This window comes from Echinops telfairi, unplaced genomic scaffold (assembly GCF_000313985.2).
Source record: "Echinops telfairi isolate 266 unplaced genomic scaffold, ASM31398v2 ScPeMD7_7459;HRSCAF=8497, whole genome shotgun sequence".
NCBI classification, from domain to species: Eukaryota; Metazoa; Chordata; class Mammalia; order Afrosoricida; family Tenrecidae; genus Echinops; species Echinops telfairi.
The window spans coordinates 4,363,955-4,385,963 of NW_022111359.1; the positions used below are offsets into that span (position 1 = coordinate 4,363,955).

The 22,009-nt window shown below is 58.0% G+C and overlaps 4 protein-coding genes across 6 annotated transcripts in view; 2 read left to right on the plus strand and 2 right to left on the minus strand.

Moving 5' to 3' along the window:
- TJP3 (tight junction protein 3) overlaps positions 1–3,485 on the plus strand; it is a 51,189-nt gene extending 47,704 nt beyond the window's left edge. The window contains exons 19-21 of the mRNA XM_045300051.1: positions 784–1,119; positions 2,891–2,937; positions 3,264–3,485. Coding sequence (XP_045155986.1) covers positions 784–1,119; positions 2,891–2,937; positions 3,264–3,363 — 483 coding nt within the window. The 3' untranslated portion in view covers positions 3,364–3,485. The remainder of the gene's footprint in view (positions 1–783; positions 1,120–2,890; positions 2,938–3,263) is intronic.
- A 66-nt stretch (positions 3,486–3,551) lies between these two features.
- APBA3 (amyloid beta precursor protein binding family A member 3) lies at positions 3,552–10,647 on the minus strand. Of its 3 annotated transcripts, none has more exons than XM_045300101.1 (11): positions 10,599–10,647; positions 9,361–9,964; positions 9,245–9,284; positions 6,281–6,426; positions 6,087–6,173; positions 5,827–5,988; positions 5,001–5,174; positions 4,719–4,931; positions 4,041–4,160; positions 3,823–3,963; positions 3,552–3,746 (listed from the first exon to the last, which is right to left on the minus strand). In XM_045300101.1, exons 2-11 carry the CDS (start codon positions 9,925–9,927, stop codon positions 3,675–3,677), a joined length of 1,722 nt encoding a protein of 573 aa, XP_045156036.1. In that variant the 5' UTR covers positions 9,928–9,964; positions 10,599–10,647; the 3' UTR covers positions 3,552–3,674. The 3 variants fall into 3 exon arrangements, with proteins under 3 accessions (XP_045156036.1, XP_045156037.1, XP_004714327.1); XM_045300102.1 differs by lacking the exon at positions 10,599–10,647 and adding an exon at positions 10,557–10,598 and having other exon boundaries at positions 3,823–3,955; XM_004714270.2 differs by lacking the exon at positions 10,599–10,647 and adding an exon at positions 10,557–10,598.
- A 1,070-nt stretch (positions 10,648–11,717) lies between these two features.
- On the plus strand, positions 11,718–14,424 carry MRPL54 (mitochondrial ribosomal protein L54). The gene is made up of 3 exons (XM_004714269.2): positions 11,718–11,855; positions 12,849–13,014; positions 14,111–14,424. The coding sequence occupies exons 1-3, from the start codon at positions 11,738–11,740 to the stop codon at positions 14,241–14,243; spliced, it is 417 nt and encodes a 138-aa protein (XP_004714326.1). The 5' UTR covers positions 11,718–11,737; the 3' UTR covers positions 14,244–14,424.
- Positions 14,425–17,109: 2,685 nt separating this feature from the next.
- RAX2 (retina and anterior neural fold homeobox 2) lies at positions 17,110–18,490 on the minus strand. The gene is made up of 2 exons (XM_004714381.1): positions 18,275–18,490; positions 17,110–17,448 (listed from the first exon to the last, which is right to left on the minus strand). The coding sequence occupies exons 1-2, from the start codon at positions 18,488–18,490 to the stop codon at positions 17,110–17,112; spliced, it is 555 nt and encodes a 184-aa protein (XP_004714438.1).
- Positions 18,491–22,009: the final 3,519 nt, after the last annotated feature.

Genomic DNA, 22,009 nt, shown 5'->3' on the forward strand with positions numbered 1-22,009 from the left:
ACCGGGATCAAGGTTCCTGTAGAGACAGTCTTACACAAGAGGGGCAGGTGGCATTAGAACTCAGGTTTCGATCTCCCTTTGGGAGGCTAGGGGTCAAGGCTTGAGGCCCAGCTCTGAGCCAGGAAGCTTCTCCTTGGGCCAAGGCCAAGGGTCACCTTGAGGTAAAAAATCAGAGTTAATCATGGGCTAGGATGAAAGGCCTGAACTGGGGGATTTAGACTGGGCTGTCAATAACCCCTTTTAGCCTATAGATGGCACCCAAGTGTCAAGAGTGGGTGGGTTATGCTTTGATCTGCTAACCACAAGGTCAGCAGTTCGAAACCACCAGCGGCTCTTTGGGAGACAAGATGAGGCTTTTTACTCCTGTAAAGATTTGCCATCTTGGAAACCCACAGAGGCAGTTCTACGCTGTCCTATAGGGTCGCTATGAGCTGAAGCCAACTTGATGGCAGCCTTATCTTTTATTTTTTTTGATCAAGGAGCTGGGGCCCACTCTGACCTCAGACTGTCAGCCCCTCTGATTCTTCCTCACCATCTCGGCTCTGTTGCAGGGCTGGGGGTTAGGGCCAAGGTCAGGGCCTGTAACTGCTGAGTTAGTCTTGGCTGGGGTTGGCCTGGGGTCAAGGGTCAGGTCTGAAGACGTGGTCTTTCGTCGAGGGTCACTGGGGGTCCTTGCTGGATTGGGGGTGAGGTTTAAAGGCTGGAGCCACAGACAGAGCTAAGGCTTGGGTCTGGAACTGGAGACGGAGGGTTTCAGGTCCACGCTGTCCTCTTGCCCCACAGCTGGACAGCTCCTCAGAGGACAACCTGGACCTCCCCCTCCGCGGCCTGGCTGACAGCACAGCTGACTTGAGCTGTGACAGCCGGGTCAACAGCGACTACGAGACAGATGGCGAGGGCTACACCGACGGCGAGGGCTACACCGACCGGGAAGGTTACACCGACGGGGAAGGTTACGCCGACGGGGATGGCTATGCCTATGGTGAAGACGGGCACCACGTGGACGTGGAAAGGCCTTTGGTGGCACCAGCGTTGGCCCGATCCTCAGAGCCAGTGCTGGTGGAGGAGCCCCCGAGCCCTCGGGACCAGGGGAGACCCTCAGCCCACCCAGGAGCCCAGGTGACCGGGCAGGGGGTCCAGGCAGGAGTCTTGGTGGGGTGCACTGCAAGGTTCAGTGGGATGTCAGACAGGTGATGCCGCTGGACTCAGATCTGGACACCTGAGCCCAAGACATGGGGTCACCCACCTCCGGGGAGCTGCTTAAGTCCTGACATCACAGGGTGGCTTGGGGCGCTCCGGGTGCCCAGCCTGGGCTCTGACCCACAACAGCAGGGCATTAACCATCATGAGTGTTTACTTAGCACCGTGTACACGCGGTGCTGTCAGGTAAGTGCTGGACTGCTAGCCACAAGGTCAGGGCTTCAAAACCTACCAGCCGCTCCTTGGGGAGACAGGCTGTCTGCTCACGGCACGATTTAGTCTAGGGAGCTGTCCGGGGAGGTCCTTCCTGTAGGCTGGTTATGAGGCAGAATCCACTTGACCGTGGTGAGTTTGGGTTTGTATCTATTATGTGGGGTGAGTCCCGGGGGGGCGCAAGCTGCCAAGATGTTTGTTCTCCCACTTTGGGTCCACTTGGGGGCGCCTTGAAAGAAAGGCCTGGTGCACTACTGCCCAAGGGTCACAGTCTTAAAAGCGTCAAGGGGTGGTGCTGCTATCACCCCGAGCTGCTGGGTTGGAATCCACCCCCCAGGGAGCACGGAGGCTGCCTGGCTACCACCTGAAAGATGGTGGAGCTCTGAGTCTATCGAGAGGTGCCGCGGGAATAGGGCCTGACCATCTACTTCCGAAAATCAGACACTGGGACCGACGACGGAGTAACAGTTCCACTGACAAGAGGCGGGATCGCCACGTGCCAGAGCTAACTCGACAACAGCTGCTTGTATAGGAGGAGCCCTGGTGCTGTAGTGGTTACGCATTGGGCTGCTAACCACGAGGTCGGCAGTTGGAGACCACCAGCCGCTCCTTGGGAGAGAGGAGGCCTTCTGCTCCCGTAAAGAGTTACAGGCTCGAAAACCCATAGGGGCCTATCACTCTGTCCTGTAGGGTGGCTTGGTTTGGGCACCGGCTTGATGGCAGCGAGGTTGGAGCTGGTGGTCACGTGGGCTGGAGGCAGTGGCAGGCCAGTGGCTGAATTCCCACCTGTACCTAGGGAGACCAGGGTTTGATCCTGGCAGACGTACCTTGGACACAGCCACCATCTGCTTGTCCCTGGGGGCTGGCATGCCGCTCAGACACCAAGCAGGTTTCCATGGAATCTCTTAACTGAGAGGCTCGGGAGGCCTGGCAACCGGCCTCTGAGAACCAGTCAGTGAAGCCCTGCGACCACCATGCCATTTGACGGAACTGGACAACCGGCTGCGGGGGGCGGGCTCTTAGGCAGTTAAGAGCAACGCGCACAGGGCTGTCCTGGTCCCCGGAGAACCTCCCTGGGATTGGGAAGGCACCGCTTTCTCGGGATCCTTTATGAAGCTGTACGCGCCCGCTGAGAAGAGCTCCCTGGGGCTGTGCAGGGCATCACCTGTCCCACTGCCGAGCGCCCTCCTGCGGACTGTGACTGTTACAGCAGTCCTGAGCGGTCACACCGGTAACTCATCCTCCCTTTGGCCACAGGCCTGGCGACCTGAGCCCCACCACTCTCCTGTCAGCTGCACGTCTCCTTGTTTAGAAGAGGGACCAGGGGCGGGGGTGGGGGGCAGAAAGTCTGCACTCCCTGGATAGAGGTGGGGAGAATGTGTGTGTGTGTGTGTGTGTGTGTGTGTGTGTTTTGGGGGGGTCAGCCCTCTGTTTCTTCTCCTTCGTGGGGAAGTATTAACCTCCTGACTCCTCCAAGGTGGAGAGTCGGAACCCCCCGAGTCAGTGGCGCCAGGACAGCATCCGGTAAGAACCTAGCCCCGGGCCCTCACCCGTCTTTTGCAGACTCTGTGGGCAGACAGGAGCCCTACATCCACACCACACCTCCAGAGCGCTTCTCGCCTGGTGGCTGCAGCAGGGCCAGACGCAGCCATCTGCGTGCCCAGGGCCATGCGGAGATCCCATTTCTGGGAGGTTTAGGAAGACTTTCTGAAGGAGCGGGCACTGGGGCTGGGGTTTTGAAGGGTGTATACGTGTTCGCCGAGGAGGGCTGGCTACTCTTGGCTTCGCCCCACGCCTGCTCTGCCTAGCGCGATCTGCCCACAGCCTCCTTTGCACCTTCCAATCCCTAGGCTGTTCGAGCGGGAGGCCTTGAAGAAGAAGTTCACCCGCGTCCGAGACGATGAGTCCTCAGATGAAGGTTATGACTGGGGCCCAGCTACTGACCTCTGAGCCCTCCAGGTGGCCCGCTGGCCCAGTGGCCTCCCTCTGCTCCACTTGCGGAGATCCCTTTGTCCATACGGAACTGGCCCTGCTCCTGTCACCCTGGTCTCAATAAACAGCTATTTTCACAACTCTCACCTCTCCGTCGGCTCAGCTCCACAGACCCCAAGCCGAGCCTTTGCCCAGTGGATAAACCTTTAATGTTTCTACACAGAAAGCACCTGTGAGTGGAGCGTGCTGAGGCGGCGCCCTGGCTGGCCCGCAGCGCGACGACGGCAGGGCTAAGGCACAGTGGTGAGGGAGGGCGGGGCTGCCGGGCGTCACAGGTACACAGGCTGCTCCTGGCCGGTGAGCAGGCGGTAGGTTGCGGCTGGCATGGTCTTGATGTGGACCTGCGTGGGAGGTGGGGGTTGGAGGCTCAGGGCTGGCTGGGGGCAGGGGAGGGGGGCCCCCCCGGGCCCCACGCACCTCGTTGTGGGCTTCCGTGAGCAGCTCAATGATGCGGGCGTGCGGCGTGGCCACCACGCTCTGCCCGTTGATCTCGATGATGCGATGCCCCACGCGGACACCCCCGCGCTCGGCGATGCCCCCACGCAGGAGGCTGCAGATCTGGTGGGTAGAGGAGCTGCTCAGGGGCTGCTGTGTGATCGCCCGCCCCTCACCCAGCACCCAGGACCCCGCCTCACGATGCCGTTCTCCACGCAGAAGCCCAGTTGCTCTCGGGCGTGGGGTCGACAGATGATGGCCGTGGTGACTGGGGGGCAGTGCACAATGCTGAGGGTCACAGATGTCTGCGGCTTCACCTCCTGTGGGGTGGGCGGGGACTGGGTCAGGCACAGCATCCCAATCCAACCCCAAGTGGTGGGTGGAAACCAAGGGTCATTCTAAAAGGGCCCTTGTGAAGTGGGGAGGGGCAGGCTCTGGGGTGGGGGTGGGGGGAACTGTGTTCCACACCGGGTGACCTCCGGCCCTACTGGGCCCCAGGCCCTGTAGGGTGCAGGCAGGTTTAGACTGTGCTGTTGCGCCCCCCCCAGGGACCCGGTTCCCCATCTGGGGCCTGTGGGTTAAGACTTGAATGGGCTCTGCAGCCAAGCTCCCAGGTAACTTGCAACAAGCAGCCTCCCCTGCTGCAGCCTCGGGTGAGAATACATAGTCCGGGGGCTTGTGGGAAGATTAAAAGCAAAAAGCCCAGGGGATTATGGGAAGGGCAAGAGCACACAGTCCAGGGAAGGTGGGAAAGGGTGATGGGCCAGGGCATTGTGGGAAGTTTGAGAACATGAGGCCCAAAGGATTGTGGGACTGGTGAAGCACACGGCCGGCGGGAGGGCTGCTGATGAGGGAGGCACTGGCAGGCCAGGACTCACGCGAATGGCGGTCTGGCAGGTGGACAGGGGCAGCCCCACCAGGCTGACCCCGTTGATGGCAGTGAGCCGGTCCCCGATGCTGAGTGCGCCCGAGCGCTCGGCTGGACCCCCGTGCTGCAGGTTGGCGATGACAGCTGTGGGCAGCAGGGAGCCCCAGCCCGACTCCACCAGGGCCACACCCAGGCCCTCACCTGGCCGTTTCTGGATGCACACCTGGGGACAGAGCGGCCATGAGGGTGGCTCCCTGGGCATGCATGGGAGGGGCAGCGCCCACCCACTCACCTCCCGGCAGTTGTCGCTGTTGGAGAAATGGTCAAGGTCCCCGTTGTGGAGGTGGCCGGGCCCTATGGCCCCTTGGCTCTGCCGGGCCTGGCTGGGATCAATGCCACTCTCCTGCAGGAACTGGCTGTAAGCCACGGCAAAGGCCTGGCCGATGGCCCGGGCTATGAGCTGGGCCTGCAGATGGGAATGGGTTGCCTTAGGCTCCCAGCCCCCACCCTTCCTAGGGGAAGGGGCCCAGGAGGCAGCCCTGGGGCATCTGAGGTGGGGGACACAGGCCTAGGGGTGCAGGTTGCAATGCCCGAAGGTTTATACACAAGTTCCCAAACAGAACAAAAATCACCCAGCATTCCCTCCACAATGAGAAGCGTTTGGACTTTAGCTCATAATTCAGTATCAAGTGTACTCTGCTTTCTCGGCCCCTCTGGGTTTCCAAAGCACCCCCCCAGGGGGAGTTCGTGGGAAGGAGAATGCGGAACACGGGGTGAGCAAACACGGCCCAGGGGGTCTTAAGGTGAGAACCTACAGATTAGACTCTTCTGGGAAGTTTGAGTAAATAATGGCCCCGAGACTTGTGGGAAGCAGGCGGCGGGGGAGGGAGGGAGGGGGAGACAATATGGCCCAGGGGCTATTGGGAAGGACTGAAAGTGTGACTTGAGAACTTAAGGTAGAACCATATGGGCCAGGTGCTCAGGAAAACGATGAGCACACAGGGCTCAAGGGTTGATGGGGAGGGTGAGACTATATGGCCCGCGGGGTCCTGGGGAGGGCCATGTGGCGGGCTCCTGGGCAGGCGGGCAGCGGGCTGATGGACCCCGAGGCCGCTCACATCCTCGGAGAGGAAGACATGGCAGATCATCTTGTAGAGGCGGCGGGCACGGTCCTGGGGAGTGGGCCTCCGGGCCAGCCGCCGCCGCGCCATGAGCACCAGCACGCTGCCGATGTCGGCGATGTAGGAGATGGTCTGCAGGGCATGGTCCATCATGGCCTCCTGGGCAGGGAGAGCAGCGGGGTGGATGGGGGGGCTCGTGGACGGGGGCTCGCCGTTGGCCACCCCCCCTCCCCCACGCAGCTCCACCCCACCTGTACCTGGGAGTCAGTGGTTAGAACCTTGATCCGCTTGGTAGAGACAAAGAGGTCCACCTCGGTCATGGGCTGTGTCTCCCCCGCCGGGGCCTGTGGGCAGGGGCAGGAGCGGTGGAAGGTGGTGGCCCGCAGACCCGCTGGTGCCCCACCTGCCTGCAGGCGCCCCCTCGAGCCCACCCATCCAGTCCTGGCTTCACCTGGACGCGGTCCATCGCTTCCTGGGCCTGAGCCATGCGGGTGCTGGGGGGCGGGTTCCGCTCGGACACCAGCTGGGTAGAGCCCAAGTACTTGGCACCGAATATGACGCCGTCAAGCAGGTCTTCATGGTCACAGGGACCGGGTGCTGGGGGCAACAGTGCAAGTGTGTGCAGCCTGTCCGTCTTGCTGGCCCCTTGGGCCCCCGAGGCATCTAGAGCCTCACAGAGAACCAATCAGCTGGAGCCAAGGGCATGCCCTCTGCCCGGAGATCTAGAGGCTTCTTTGAGACTTGAGCCGGCTCTGGTGCCTGTTCTAGTCCACAGAGCTAGAGCTCCAACCTGCCAGCAGTTTGCAACTACCAGCTGTTCTTGGGTACCCCTGTACAGTTATAGTCCAGAAACCCAGAGGGGCAGTCCCATCCTGTCCTGCAGGGTCGCTATGCGTCAGCTTCTACTTGATGGCAGCGAGTTTGGTTTGAGGGCTTAGTGGGAGCCTTAAAGAGCCCTGCTGGTGTAGTGGTTACACGTGGGGCCCGTAGCACCAAGGTCAGCAGTTAGAAACCACCCACTGCTCCACAGGAGAAAGAGGAGGCTTTCTATGGATGTAGAGTTATAGCCCTGGAAACCCAGAGGGGCAGTTCTACATTGTCCTATAGGCTCAGAGTCAGAATGGACTCCGGAACGAGCCTTAAGGCTTTCTTGGAGACCAGGCCAGCACCAGGAGCCGCTGCTCCCGTGTCTGAGAGCCCCGGCATTCCAGATCCATAGGTGACCCCCTGCACGGTTCTGGAATTCCTCCGTCAAGACAGAGCCAGACAACAGGGTGTCCAGTGTTCTAGAATTCTCCTTCACCCATCCAGGGGGCTACAGGCACCCCACCCCAGGGGTCTAAGGCTGCCTGATCGGAATGAACAAGTATTCTATCCAACACATGGGCCCCGTCCGGAACTCCAACTGGCTCCTCCAGATTCCAGCTGGCTGTCTGACAGGCCTGGAGCCCACACGACCGTGATCCCTCTAAAGCCACAGGCTTCGGCACTCCGTACATCTAGAAGGGCTGACAGGATCACAGCGCGCAGGACTCCTGATGGTTCCAGGATCGCCTCCCAACAGTCCGCAGCCTCAGCCGTGCCCCGTCACGCCAAGAAATGCCAGAAGCATCTAAAAAGCACTCCCTCAGATCACGGTTCTGCGGATCCCTCCACCCAGCTTAGAGCCTCGACGCCTCTCGTCTAGAGCCAGACCACTCTGCGGAGCCATAGTGTCCCAGTCACGAACTCTCGGTTGAGAATGGCTGCGGAGGCCACCGCTCTGGACAGCAGCCCTCGGCGAATTCAAGCCGCGGTCAGCTCTGGCACCAACCTTCAGGAGCCAACTGTGCCACAAGGGGGGCACCAAGCCCACCCGGGAGTTTGAGCGGAGCGCTCCCTCATAGGGCGGCCTCAGCCGCGCCACCTGGGGGTGGTCCAAATTGGGCCACGTTGTCGGCGTGTGATTCTCATCGGATCTGGAAGATCCAGATTTGGGGGAAAATCATGCCAGCTACCTCAGGATATTCTAACATACTAATTACCTGTTGAAAGGAGCTTCCCTTAGGCCTCCGGGAAGACAAAAGGTATCAGAAGCATCTCTAGCCCACCTGGCATTTTTTGAAAGTTGGATAACGGACATTGAGGACCATCTACCTAATAAATGTGGCTGCATGCAAAAAAAGAAGATCATCTATGGCTCGTCTTCATTTCCTATTGTTTCCTCCCTGGAGAGCTGCTCTAGAACTTTCTGAAGCCGCTAGAATCAAGACAGCCCCCCCCACACAGGATTTTTATTCTAGGAGCCCCCGGGCAATGCTGGCAGTTATGCGCTCGGCTGCTAACTTGTACGTTGGCAGTTCAGGCTCATCCAGCTACGCATGTCTATGAAGAAAAGTCCTGGTGGTCCGCTTCCAAAAGTTCAGCCCCCTCCCCATCCCACAGCCCTATGGAGAGAGCAGAGTTCTTGATGGCAATGTTTGTGTTTGTTTGCTTCCTCTACAACTCTAAACGAACAGTGAGGCACCCCGGTTGCCTTTTCGTTACATGTTGGGCCACTAACTGCAAGGTCAGCAGTTCAAAACCACCAGACGCTCCTAAGGAGAAAGATGGGGCTTTCTATTCCAGGACAGAGTTTGAGTCTTGGACACCCACAGCGGCAGTTCGACCCTGTCCTGTAGGATTGCTATGGGTGGGCATCGACTCGTTGGCAGTGAGTTTGCCTTTTGTTTTAATAGTTTTAAAAACCCCAGGTTCTAGAATGGTCCAGTTTCAGTAGAGCCAGACAGCCCTTAAACAATCTCACCAACCTAGTCTCCTTTAAGCTAGAATCCCAGGCAAAGTACCAAGTTCTGGAGCCTCCTAGGTGAGTCATAGCACGGCCCATGATTCCGGAAGCTTCCTGGTGCTACAGAGGTCCACACCAGCTCCCCTCCCCACAACCTGTGAGCTTGTTCTTTGACCTGGAAACCTAGCTGGGGGAAATGCTAGACCATTCTAGAAGGCCAGAACTGGTTTGCCCCACGCTTCTAAGGCAGAGCTTGGCAAACCGTTTCTGTCAAGAGCCAGATGGTACATATCTTTGGATTTGTGGGCCAGATTTCTATTTGAACAGCCCAACCCTGGCACCCAGTGCAAAAGCCCCACACAGAAGTGAGAGGGCGTCAGTTCTTGGCATCTTCTCACGCCCTCCGCCCACCATCACTTAAAATGCAAGCCATTCTAGACACAACATCCCGCTGCTACTGGCGCGTCTCTCACACCTAGAACATTCTCAAGACCCTCTCTTCTCTATCAGGCCACCTGCAATCTACTCACAACCATCCTCACCCCCTTTCCAGAACCTTCTGCTCGAAAATTCCAGGTCAGATTTTAGAACCTAATTTGAGTCATTCTGGAACAAACCCTCAAGTGCGGGGACAGGCAGGGCACTCACCCTCCTGGGGGACAGGGCACGAAGCCGGGGTCTCGGGACTCTGGAAGGAGACAGAAAGGGGCATGTCTGAGTCTCCCATCTGCCTGCAGATGGCAGAGGGAACGGGTCACTACTACCTGGGAGCTAGCCGCTGGTGCTTCGGGCCTGACCAGAGGCTCCGTCTCCAGCCAGGGCTCAGGCGAACTACCCGAGCTGCGGCTGCCCTCCTGCCCAGCAGAGGCCCCCTCTGACCATTCCGGCAGGCTCGTGTCCACGTCTGGGTCCTCAGGAGGCTGCAGCAGGCGGGGGGTAGGCTCTGGGGACTCAGCCTGAGGCCTGGGCTGGGAAGGCAGGCACTCTTCATAATGCAACAGGCTAAGTAAGTCTTCCCGCCCAGCCTCAGAGGACAGGAGCCCAGGGGCATTGGCAATGTCTTGGGGGGCCAGGCCATGGCCGGTGGCAATGTGCAGGGGACAGGGGGAGCCCTCTGTGGGCAGACCCTCCAGATCACCCGGCAGGGCCTCAAATTGTTGCACCAGGTCCTGGATTCTCGGTCCATCAAAATCCATCTGATTCGGGGTGCCCGGAGCTTCTGGCACCGGGTCCCACTGGCAGGCAGCAGCAGGGTCCTGAGAGGCAGGAGGATCCTTGGACTCTTCCAAGTCCATCGCTGGAGGTGCTGGGGAGATTGTCAAGAATTCCATGCCTGGCCCCCAGGTTCAGGTCAGCATTTTCCTGAAGCTGAAAGATAGATTGAAAGATGAACTTCCTGGGGATCAACTTGGTGCCAAGATGCCCTGGAGGTGCACCGGTTGAGCATTTAGTTTAGCTCCTAACCGAAAGCTCAAGGGTTCCAACCCACTTGGCAAGTCTCAAGACGTGGCAATCTCGAGCGATAAGGGCAAGCAAGCTCCAAACCCATGGGCATGCGCCCAGAACTGTCACCCCAGACTCTGCTGCCCACCCCCACCCGCATCATGGTCCTTCCACATCTTTCCTCCCCTTTGTCCCAAATCATGGGTCGCAAGATCAAAATACACACCCTAACTCTACAGACCCCCCAGGTGCAAAGCCCCGAGACCCCAGCTTCGAACCCCCCATTCCCACAACTCCTAACTCAATACCCAGACTTTAACCCAGGCAATCCGACTAGCGACTCAAGGCGCCACACAGAGCAAGGCTTCCATTTCCATACTCAGGTCCCAGACCCCAGACTCAACACTGAAAACTCGGTTCTACAGCTAAGAGTTATGTGACTTCCCAATCCTCGGGTTTAAGACTCAAGACTTCAGACACCAGATCTCAGGCACCGGCCCTAGGCCCGGCCACTTACTTCTCAAACCGAGGGGCCGCCCTCCCAGCACTGGCAACTCACCGATTCCCGGCCAGGGCGCCGGCTGATCTGTCCGCGTAGCGCTCCAGACCAAGTGAGCATGCGCGGTCTCGCAGGGTCTGCTGGGAAATGTAGTTTTCATGGAGACCGCCGGCGCGCGGACGCTAGGGCCGGCAGCTGGGCGTGGGGCCCAGAGCTCGAACCCCGAGACTACTCATGCACCACGAAAGCTGGAGCTGGCCTTTTGGCCTGTTTTCTCAAATATCGTTATGGGGTGACAGATGGGGAAATATGGCGCTGGACAATATTGAAGGGGAGTGCGAGGTAGTGACTTTGGACAAACCCAAAGCAGCATGGGGTCCCTGTTGAAACTGGACCTTGGGCTTAGAAACCCAAGGGCTTAGCAGCACAGGGCTTCTGCAGACTTGAGACAGATGTCCCTTGGCTACTGGCTAACTGGAGGGCTCTACCATCACTCCAGCCTCAGTTTCCGTAATTATAAACGGAGGCATAATAATGCTTTCTTCTGAATTGTGCGTATAAAACGAGGTCAAGCAGGTTCAGGATTTAGCAACAGGGATGGAATGTACGGAGGAAAAGTCTCCTTGGAGTTTGAGGCTTACTAGCATCAGGAATATGTAGGGTGTGGTCTTTAAATAAATAATAATAATAAAGCAAGAAGTCATGGAAATAACCGCTGCAAGTACCCTCATAAAGAAATCGGGAGCTTCCAAGCCCTGTCACAGATGATGGGCCAGCAAAGCCACTAGCCATTGCACCATGCTGTGTCCTGAACCCTCTGGCCTTGCCCTGCTGGACGACCTGACCCCTGCCCTGCCTGCCCCCGCTGTCCACAGCTGTTTGCACATGTATCTCCATCTCTCAGCAAGCCCAATAAAGCGCCCCAGTGTAAAAAGAAAAAAAAGAAAAGAAATCGGGGACGCCCACAAAGGCTTAAGGGAATCGCAATAAACGGGACGGGGCTTCAAAAAGTCCGTGGACAAATTCCGTTATCTTTTCATTCCATCTCTCCACGAACTTTTTTCAAGCGTCCCGCGTCGACGTCTGTGGTTGGAAAAACTACACTTCCCAGAAATCTCTAGGAGACTACATCTCCCAAGCAAACCTTGAGCTAGTGACGTCTCCCGGAAGCGTGCTCGTGCAAGCAGTCGGCGTTGGTCATGGCGTCCAGACGTCTGCTTGTGACTGCCCGGAGCTGGGCCGTCTGGCGGGCCCAGGAGCTCCCGAACCTCTGCCCACCCGGCAGGCCCCTCGTCCGGAATTATGCCAAGAAACCGGGTAAACTAGCTTAAGGGTAGCGAATGTGGGGACTGTGACACGGGGAGCTGGTATTGCGCAGGCGCGGGAATCGTCCGCTCAGTGCGCAGGCGTACAGGGCCGACGCTCAGCTCCCCGCGCCTGCGCTCGTTTGTAGCAGGAGCCTTAAAGCGCGAGTGCACCCGCGGCGCGGGCCTCGGGAGCTTTGATTTGTTACTACGCAGGCGTCACTGTGAAGCCGCAGGACTTGGGGGCCAGACAGACGGAGCAGTGCGTTTCACGGCGCAGGCGTGGGTCTATAGGCTGCGTTTTTGGAGGAGAGCCAAGTACTTGGGTTCGAATCAGCTTTCTACCTCTAAATCGTTAGGTCCTAACCTAGCAGTTCTCAACCTGTGGGTCGACACCCCTTTGGGGGTGTCAAACGACCCTTTCACAGAGGTCGCCCAATTCATAACAGGAGCAAAATGACAGTGATGAAGTAGCAACGAAAATATGATGGTTGGGGGTCACCACCACATGAGGAGCTGTATGAAAGGGTCGCGGCATTAGGAAGGTTGAGAACCACTGCTAGGAGATCTTGGGCTGATCCTCGCCAGAAATTCTAAATTCAACAAAACTCGTTGAGATAGTAGTCACTTAAGCAAAACGAAAGCACACATGGGGTTGCAGCTGGATACAGCCATGCCTGATCTCCACTGTGGAAAGAGGAATGTAGGTCCTCAGGTGATAAAGGTGCAGAGTAGCCACCAGAGACTTGCTCAGGGGGCTAATATGGGACTTAGAACGTGCAACTCAGTCCCTCTGAGCTGCAGCGTTTGCCTTTATTTTAGTTTTGGGCCCCAGTGTCATGTCACAGTATGCCCTTGTCCCACTTAAAATCATTTTGAACCCAAGGAGGGGGGTCAGTGTCCAGCCAGGCCTGAGGCCATGCCAGGAGGGAGAGGACAACTAGCCTCCATGAAAGGGACAGGGCTGGCCTGAGTCCCTCTTTCCTCCTCCCACCCCCACCCCCAGTCATAAAAGGGGGCAAAAGTAGCAAGGGCAGTGTGGCCAGCGAGGCCCTGAAGGACCCAGACGTGTGCACAGACCCGGTCCGGCTCACCACGCACGCCATGGGCGTCAACATTTACAAAGAGGGTCAGGATGTCCTCCTGAAACCGGATGCTGAGTACCCTGAGTGGTAAGTGGTTCACCAGCTCCCCACAGCCAGCTGTCCCAGGAGGAGGTCAGGGGCACCATTGGGGGTGGAGGAGCCTGGTCCGTGCCGATGTCTTTGCCAGGGCTGCCCTGTCTGTGAGTGGGTTAAGGGTGATGGCACCACAAACCTCATCCCTCATCCCGTGCACAATGCACATGTATTAAATCTTTCCCATCACCTCCCGCTGCCGGTGGGGTGTGCCCTCTCACAGCGACCTTGCCTGGGGTTTCCGAGACTGTTAATCCTGACAGGAGCAGACAGCCTCATCTTGGTGCCACAGAGCGGCAGGTGGGTTTGAATCCCCGACCTTCTGCTTAGCAGATCACTGCTTTACCCACTGCATCACCAGGGCTCTCCGTTTTCCTTAAAGGAATACTTCTTCAGCCTTGTGTGCCAGGCTTTGTTCTAAGTGCTGAAGCAAAGCACACATGCACACACTTATATACACACACCCCACGAAGGAGCAAGGAGCTGGCCAGACCTTAAACAGATCATCAGGGGAATGAGTGAGGGGGTGGAGGGGAGGGGCTTGGCTGCAGAGTCTAAGGTTCAGGGGAGAGCTTTCCTATGGAACCGGGCCTTGGGGGCAGAGTGGTTAGGCTTTGGGCTGCAATTCTCGAGGTCAACAGTTGGAAACCCCCAGTCTCTCTGCAGGAGAAAGATGAGACTCTGTATTCCTGTCAAGAGTTACACTCTCGGAAACGCGCAGGGCCAGTGCTAAAGCTGCCCTACAGGGTCACCGTGAGTCGGCATTGACTGAGGGCAGTGAGTTGTTTCTTACCAAGGAGGTGACCTCTGAACCCAGGCCCCCATGGGTGGTTAGGGCCTTGCAGACGAGGGCACGGCCATGCAAAGGCCCAGAGGCAGGACCAGGCCTGGTGAGTCCTAGGAATGTCAAGGAGGCCCATGGGGCTGGAGGAGACAGGGTGGGGTCCTGGGGAAAGTTCTGTAAGGTTGAGTAAAGTGGGCGGCTCAGGAGAGTGTTCCAGGTAGCTGACAGAGGCAGGGTTCTGTTCTGCATCCTTGGGACGTGCAGTGCTAATTCCCATCCCTTCCATCCCACTGCACCCCTCTTCAGGCTGTTCCACATGAACGTGGGTCCCCCCAAGACGCTGGAGGAGCTGGACCCTGGGACCCGGGAGTACTGGCGGCTGCTGCGGAAACACAACATCTGGCGCCACAACCGGCTGAGCAAGAACCAGAAGTTCTAGTGGGGGTGGGGCTGCACCCCACCCTGCCTGGGCTCCCACAGACGACGTGTTACGTTCCTGCCGGAAACAGACTTTTCCCTCGCGAACAGGCAACCCCCTCCTCCAGGTTCCTGCCTGCTACGCCCAGGCCAGGACCGTGGGGGGCCAATAAAGACTTTGGGGTCCATGTGGCCAGGGTCCACCCGGGTCTTGTTCTTGGAACTTGGGCTGGGTGGGAGCGCCACAAAGAAGTTAACTGCCCATTCCCTCCGCACCAGTAACTGGCTGTGCTTCTGCTGGACAAGCCAGGCCCCTGGCAGAGGACTCGGCCCTTGCAGACACCCTCTCTCCTCTCTGGGTTCCACCCTACCCAGTAGGCCCCCTCAGTGGGGGTGGGGGTGTGTAGCCACCATGCAGAGTCACCAAGGGCTTTGTGCTCCCACCCTGCACATCCCCTGCCCTGGGGGCTCCTAGACTCTCTTCCCCAAGAACCTTCATCTGTTTTCAATGGACATGGAGATACCGCCCCCGCCAGTGTGTTGTTGAGAATATTGAATGGATGAGAAGACGGGGTGGGGGTGGGGGGTGTAGGTGGGTGGATACAAGAATAGATGGGTGGGTGTGTACGTTGGTGGATAGGCAGGTGGGTAGATGGGTTGGCAAGTATATGGATGAAGTAAGTGGATGGATGTTTAGACAGACGAATAGTTGGGTACGCAGACACCGGTGGGTGGGTGAATGGACAGTTGAAGTGATGGTAAGCAGATGCATGAACTGATGGATGGACAGGTGAGTGGATAGATGGATATTCAGATAGCTGAGTAGTTGGATGGGCAGGCAGGTGGGGGCCTGGATGTTTGAGTTGAGGGGTGGGTTGGTAAGTAGACAGGTGAAGATGGATATCTGGATAGATGAGTAGTTGACTAGGTGAGGACATGGGTGGGGGTGGGGGTGGCTGGACGCATGGGGTGCTGACCATGGAGGGCTTCCCTGAAGTTGGGCAGCTGTGGGTGGAGGAAGGCCACAGGTATGAGGGCCAAGTGTTGGCATGGTGTGGAGCCTGAGCGGAGGGCAGGTGGTGAGTACCAACGTGAGCCTGGTGGGCTGGCTGTGAGGACCTGGAGCTGTTACATGGTCAGCCAGGTAGTGGCCTAGGGAGGAGGATCTCTGGGTCACACGGGGAAGCTCAGGCCTGAGTCATGTCCATCTCATCCGCCCATGAGCTTGGCATCCACTCTCAGAACCAAGCCTACAGCAAAGCCTGATTCCAGCCCTAGCCTGCACATGTCCGTGTGACAGAGGGGGAGACTGCCCTCAAGGGGGCACGGGCTGTGACTAATTGCCTCCGTGATGGAATGCCTCCTTTGCCAGGAAACCAAAAGAACTGGACAGTGCCTGGCTACCAGGAGCAGATTCTTTGAGCAAGGATTCCATGAGAGAATACTAATCAAAAGGGGGGGGGGGGAGGACAAAGAACAGCATGCCACATTCTCCCGGAACCCAGGTTTTTTTGGAGCCAGAGAGATGGAATGAACTGAAATCATTAAACTTTAAACCAAAAGTATCCCTGAAGTCTTTAAACCAAACAAAAGCTTAGCTTAACCGGTAAGGAGTGTTTCTCCTAAGATGATCTGCTATGGGGCCAAATTGACAGAGGCAGTTCAGTAGGTCAGACAGGAAGTTGCAGGAGCTGGAATTTCATGTTCAAGGGATGGGGGTGGGGTGGGGTTAGAGGAACAGCACAGAAAAGGTTGGGGAGATGGTTGCACAACTTAAAGGTGGTCACCAGTGTTGCCAAACTGAAGAGCGGGACATGGCGGCTGCGTCAGCGTGTGGGTTGACTGGGTATACAAGGGGCTACCCCCAAAAAAAGACAACTTGTTTTGATTTTTACAAAACAACCCATCACCTTCAAAGTACTCTCCATTACACTACATACATTTGTGAAATCTGCATTCTTGGAAAAATTGTTCAAACTCATCCGTTTGGATGGCTGACAGCATCTCCCTCTTTTTGCTTCACCTCTTCTATATGGGCAAATTGCTGTCCTTTCCTGTCCCTCTGCATTCACAGAGACACAAGTCGCATGGAGTAAAGGTGCGTGGGACAAGAGAGGCATGCTGTTTTTGCCCATAACTGGCACACTGAGATGCCTGCGTGAGCAGGTGCACTGTCGCGATGGCAAAACCAGTCCCCTGTCTGCCACAAATCAGATTTTTGTCGCACACTGTTTCGCAGTGTTTTCAGAACCTCTAAATAGGAAGCTTGAGTAACAGTCGGACCTGGTGGGATGAACTCCAAATGGACGTTGATGGACGTCCAGAAGGAGGTCACTGACATTTCCGCTTTTTTGAAATGAGGAAATCACTCGTACACTTGAGTTCTTACCAAAGCGTTGTCCTTGTAAGCTGTGTTCAATGTCACAACAGTTTCTGCAGCATTTTTCCCCAGGAGGAAACAAAACTTCACAGCCACACACTGTTCTTTTAAATTGGCCATCACAAAAAAACGAGGTTAGAGAGAAACTGCTTTTAGGAAAAAAAATTCACTGTGACCAGGCATCGCCACTGGGGGCACTAACCCAGAGGAAGTTGCTCAAGGCTCGCCTATCGGGAAAAATGTGTACTACAGCGCTCCGCTCTCCCCAGTACAATTCCGTTTTTTGGGGGTACCCCCTTGTATGCTCACATTAATAATAAAAAAGGGCAGATCCCAGTAGCTTCAGGCCAGGGGGCCTTGTGACCACTTCCCCCAGCTTGGGGTCAGTCTTCCCGGAAAGGCAGGGTGAGGCGTGGGTGGGCCCAGATGGGCAGCCTGACAGCAAAACCGGTTCATGACCTTGGCGTGACCACTCTCAAGGGGGTCCCAGGTGGGGCGGGCACCTGGCTCAAGCCAGAGCCCAGGGCCTGTCCAGGGTCTGCGCATGCTCCTTGGCCAGCAGCCGCAGGGATGCTTCCTCCAGAGGGAAGCCGTCAGTGAAGGTCGGAGCAAAGGTTGGAGACGCCCAGTGGGGCGGCATGGTGAGGCCCGGGCCCAGGAGGCGAGGGAGGCCGGCCACTGCTGGCGGGGCCGGGCCCAGCCAGGGCTCCAGAGTCAGTGGCACGGCCGGAGGGTGGACGAAGGGCACGGCGGGGGCTTCGGGGAGCCTCGGGGTTGCCACAGCCACGGAGCCGGACTCCAGACGCTCCTGGCGCCGCCACTTGGCCCGGCGGTTCTGGAACCAGACCTGGAGGCGGGGAGTCTGTCTAAGGCCCCGCCCTCTCACAGCTGGGGGCGGGAGCCTCTAAGCCCCGCCCACTCACAGCTGGGGGCGGGAGTCTCTAAGGCCCCGCCCTCTCACAGTCGGGGGCGGGGACTCTAAGCCCCGCCCACTCAAGAGTCCCCCGCCCACTCACAGCCGGGGGCGGGAGTCTCTAAGACCCCGCCCTCTCACAGCTGGGGGCGGGAGTCTCTAAGCCCCGCCCACTCATAGCTGGGGGCGGGTCTATAAGGCCCCGCCTTCTCACAGCGGGGGGCGGGAGTCTCTAAGGCCCCGCCCTTTCCGGAGACTCGCCAAGGCCCCGCCTTCTCAGACCTGGGTGCAGGGAGAATCACTAAGGCTCCTCCTTCTCTGGCCTAGGGCGGGGAGAATTGCTAAGGCTCCTCCCTCTCAGACCTGGGGGCGGGGAAAATCGCTAATAACTTCTCCACTGCGCCTTCTCCCACCACCCTACCCGCTGTAATGCCCGCAATCCAGTCAGCTCTGGAATCTGTTGATTTCAGCCCTTTCCTGCCATCCTCTGCCCAGAGCCCCTAGGCCCCTCAGCATGAAGCCTGAGCCACTGAGCTGGACATTCAGGGTCCTCGCAGCTCTTCTGTCGCGACATTCTCTGCCTCCCCCTCCCACCCAGCTCCGCACAGGCGAGATAAACACCGATTCTTTCTCCTGCTCATCTGGCGAACTCCTACTTAGCCGCCATGGCCCCAGCCCCATCAGCCCCTCCTCCGGGAAACTTCCCCAGCATCTCCTGCCTGGGTATGGGGAGTGGACAGCGTACTGAGGGCCCTCTCACCTGCACGCGCACTTCCGGCAGGTGCACCTTGGCGGCCAGCTCCTCTCGGCTGTACACGTCCGGGTAGTGGGAGGCCTCGAACGCCCGCTCCAGCTGGTGCAGCTGGTACGTGGTGAAGGCCGTGCGGTTCCTCCGGCGCTTCTTCTTGCAGGCCTCCTTGTCTGGCCCCGGGGACTCACCCTCGGCAGTGGGCCCCTCAATTGGGCCCGGGAACATGCCTTCTGGTCCTTTGCCCCTCCCCTGGCAGGGCAGCAGCAGACTAGACAGTGGTGTGATAGCAAGAGGAATTGCCGGTGGCAGCAGTGGCGAGGTGAGGACAGGAGATGCCCAAGCACCTGCCAGGGAAGTCGTCTCTGGCCACTTTGTCCTGCGCTTCTACCTGAACCCTCCCCCGCCTCAGGGTGTCCACCCCCCCAGGGTTCTCTCTCTCTCTCTCTCTGATTATGTCACTGTCTCTATGTTAAGGGTCCTTGGTGGCGCTGTGAGGTAGGTATTGGGCTGTTAACCTCAAGGCCAGCGGTTCTAACCCAACAGCCACTGCTCAGGAGTCTGTCTTCTGTAAAGATCTAGCCCTGGAGACCCAATATCGAATGGCTACAGGTCCGAATGGACCCGTCCACACAGGGTTGGCTTTGGTTTTGGTCTCTCATTGTCTCCCTGGCCCTATTGTCTCTCTTCTCATCTGTGTCTCTGCGTCAAGCCCCCTTCATCTCTCTGCCTCACTCTTAGACCACCCCACCCCCACCCAGAGAGGGGAAAAGGCAGTACACTGCTCCCCAAGGGGTGCCTTCTTACCCCTCAAGCCCTCTGCCCCAGGGGGTCCCGCACACCCCACCCCACCACTCACTCGTGCCCTCTGCCCAGGCTCACCACCACGCAGCCCTCCGTCTGCCAGACCCCTGAGGGCCAACACCACAGGCCACCTTCTGCTCCCAGCCTGGCCGCCAGCCCCAGCAGGGAGGATTAGCAGAGGTGATTAGTGGAGGGAGGGAGGTCAGGGCTGGGGCTGCATGCATCCAGGCTCAGCTACCAAGGGCCACCTCTGCCTTTCTGGGCCTCAGCTTCCTTGGCTGTGGAAATGGGGGAGGGGGGCATGCTGGAGACATGTCACACACTGTGCCCAGGCATTGGCTGGCAAACAGGAAGTGCTCAAGAAACGCCCTTGTTATCTCCACTGAGAAGTAGCCCCCCACCTCTGTGGGCTCACAGCTGTCCATTCGGGTGGGGGTCAGGGCACGTGGGCTGAGCCTTAAGAGGCAAAGACACTTTCTGCTGGCTCCCATGGACACCTACCCAGGCAAAGGTCAGGCTGGGGTGGGCTCATTTTAGCTGGCCTTTGACGTAGGAATAGAAGCTCACCATCTCTCCACCCAGCAAACACCCACCGAGGGCTTTCTTTGTATCAGATGGAAGAGTGGGTTACACTGTGGGCCGCCAATCACCAGGTCAGGGGTTCCAAACCAACCAGCCGCTCCATGGGACAAAAGAGGCTTTCTACTCCCATGAAAAGCTGCAGTTTCAGAAACCCACAGGGGCAGTTCTACTCTGTCCTATAGGGTCGCTGTGAGTCAGCATTAACTCGATGTCAGTGAGTTTGGGGGTGTTGTTCCTATGTTCCAGGTACTGTTCAAAGTCCCCTGGGGGTGGGGGAGTAGGGGAAGATCCACAACCAGCAGGTAAACACAGGAGGACCAATGGGGGTGGGGGGGAGGGATCAGGTAGGAAGCTTAGTGAAAGAAGTGGAGCAGGAGGGAGTGTGCGTGTGTTTGTGTGTGTGGCTGTAGGCGGGATAGGAGGCGATGACAAGGTTGCAAACCCCAGACAAAGTGGATGGTGGAAGGGAGGGTACTGCGGAGTTATGGCAGGTTGTAGAGTGGGGTAGGGCAGGACCAGAGATCAGGAGGATGAGCCTGGGAGGTGGGAGTAAGGTGAGACAGGCTGAAGGTGAGGGTCAGTATGGCATTTGGGTGGTGCCCAATGTAGGCATGGGGGAGACCCCAGGTTCCTGTTTTGGGGGCAAGTGAATGATGAGCATCTCCTAGAGGTACAGCGAGTTTCAAGGGAAGAGCCTAAGGCTGCCTTGATCTTGGCTGGTCAGAGGAGGCAGGGGGCATCCAGGAGATGCCAGGGCTGAGCTGGCCAGGGAAGCGGGGATCCAAGTGCTAAGAAAGGGGTGAATGGGAGGGGGGAGGCTGGAGGGAGGGCTGCTTAGGGGCTCCAGTCCAGGCGGGGACCAGGGGACCCAGGGTGAAGAAGTGGAGACAATCCTTCCAGAATGTTGGAAGTTCAGGAGACAGAGAGACAGGCTCAGAGGAAAGGGAACACCCTTGGGTGATGCCAATGGTTCATGGGTGTGTCCGCACCAGGGAGGTGAGGGGGGTTGTGTTCAAGTCCACCCCAGAGTCCCTCACAAGAAAGGCCTGGCAAACTTCTTTCCAGAAATCAGCTATAGACACCTGGGAAGCCCAGTTATATACTGACACCTGAGCCCAGGTAACTCAATGGGGAGGGAGGCTGAGATGAGTGAGCTTAGCACCTGGGGGGAGTTCCGTGGGGCTCCGTGGGGGTCTGTGTCCCTGGTCAGGCTCAGCTGCCCACCTGTAAGATGGGCTCACAAGGGCTCTATGGCCAGGGTGCAGTGAACCCCCTGGGTCAGCAGTTACAAGGGGTGGGGAGGGGGCTATTGAACCGCCCGTAATGATGTCTTTCCTCTAACAGTAATGATGTCTTTCCTCTAACACACTAACGAGCTGCTTCCTTGCTCAAGCCCCAATTAGCTAATTGGACCTGGAGGGTTAAGGGCGTGGGCAGGATGGGGTGTGCAGCGGCGCAGGGGGCTTTGGGCGACTTTAGCAGGTTGCTTGAAGTCTCCAGACGCTGTGTCAGCTCAAAGGTGGATTAGGGGGGGTTGGGGCAGGGCCAAGGGGACAGCTGGGTTAGGTGGGGCCAGGCCACTCCCTGCCCTTCCAGCCCCATCCCCCTTCCCTGAGCCGCAGGAATAGTCATGAAACTGAGGCCATAGGGTGGGCGGGGCTTCATGGGGCCGCCCCAGAGGTCAGTGTGTGATCTTAGAACGACATCTCTGGGGCCTAGCTCAGCTGGCGGGGAGGGGGTTCAGATGAGGCGGGTGGGGGTCGACTGTGGCCTGGCACCCCCAGCTCAGGGGGACAAGCTTCCTTCTTAGTGGTCCTCCAAACAGCCCCAGCACACAGTAGTTACTCCACACACAAGGATAACGCGCTGCCCGGACTAGGTCCTTTTGCTCCACATGGTTTTCATGGGCTGGGTTTCCAAAGCCAGCTGCCAGGCCTTTCCTCCTGCCTCATTTGAGTGTGGACGTGCCACTGAGACCTGGGGGGCATCGCAGCAACATGCCAGCCTCCGAGGACAGACAGACAGTGGTGGCATCACATGAGGAGGAGGAGCTGGGAATCAAACGTGGTTCTCCTGTTTGGATCGGAGCCCCTGGGCTGTGTGAAGCCCAGTGGCCACAGGAAAGAGAACTGCTGGCCAAGTGGGTGGGTGGATGGATGATGGATGGGTGGATGGATGGATGGGTAGGTGGATGGATGGATGGTAGCAGGATGGATGGGTGGACAGATGGATGGATGGGTGGATAGATGGATGGATGGGATGGATGGATGGGAGCTCGATGGATGGGTGGGTGGATGGATGGTAGATGGATGGATGGGATGGATGGGTGGGTGGATGGATTGATGGTGAATGGATGGATAG

What these genes read in the sequence shown, in the direction of transcription:
- RAX2 (XM_004714381.1), bottom strand. Translation starts at nt 18,490, where the DNA reads ATGTTCCCGGGCCCAATTGAGGGGCCCACTGCCGAGGGTGAGTCCCCG. An exon ending in TGCCGGAAGTGCGCGTGCAG is followed by an intron (nt 17,449 to 18,274) that starts GTGAGAGGGCCC and finishes CCCCGCCTCCAG; the next exon opens with GTCTGGTTCCAGAACCGCCG.
- APBA3 (XM_045300101.1), bottom strand. Translation starts at nt 9,927, where the DNA reads ATGGAATTCTTGACAATCTCCCCAGCACCTCCAGCGATGGACTTGGAA. An exon ending in ATGTCTTCCTCTCCGAGGAT is followed by an intron (nt 5,175 to 5,826) that starts GTGAGCGGCCTC and finishes TCCCATCTGCAG; the next exon opens with GCCCAGCTCATAGCCCGGGC. An exon ending in TCACGGAAGCCCACAACGAG is followed by an intron (nt 3,747 to 3,822) that starts GTGCGTGGGGCC and finishes CCTCCCACGCAG; the next exon opens with GTCCACATCAAGACCATGCC.
- MRPL54 (XM_004714269.2), top strand. Translation starts at nt 11,738, where the DNA reads ATGGCGTCCAGACGTCTGCTTGTGACTGCCCGGAGCTGGGCCGTCTGG. An exon ending in GAATTATGCCAAGAAACCGG is followed by an intron (nt 11,856 to 12,848) that starts GTAAACTAGCTT and finishes CCCCACCCCCAG; the next exon opens with TCATAAAAGGGGGCAAAAGT. An exon ending in GATGCTGAGTACCCTGAGTG is followed by an intron (nt 13,015 to 14,110) that starts GTAAGTGGTTCA and finishes ACCCCTCTTCAG; the next exon opens with GCTGTTCCACATGAACGTGG.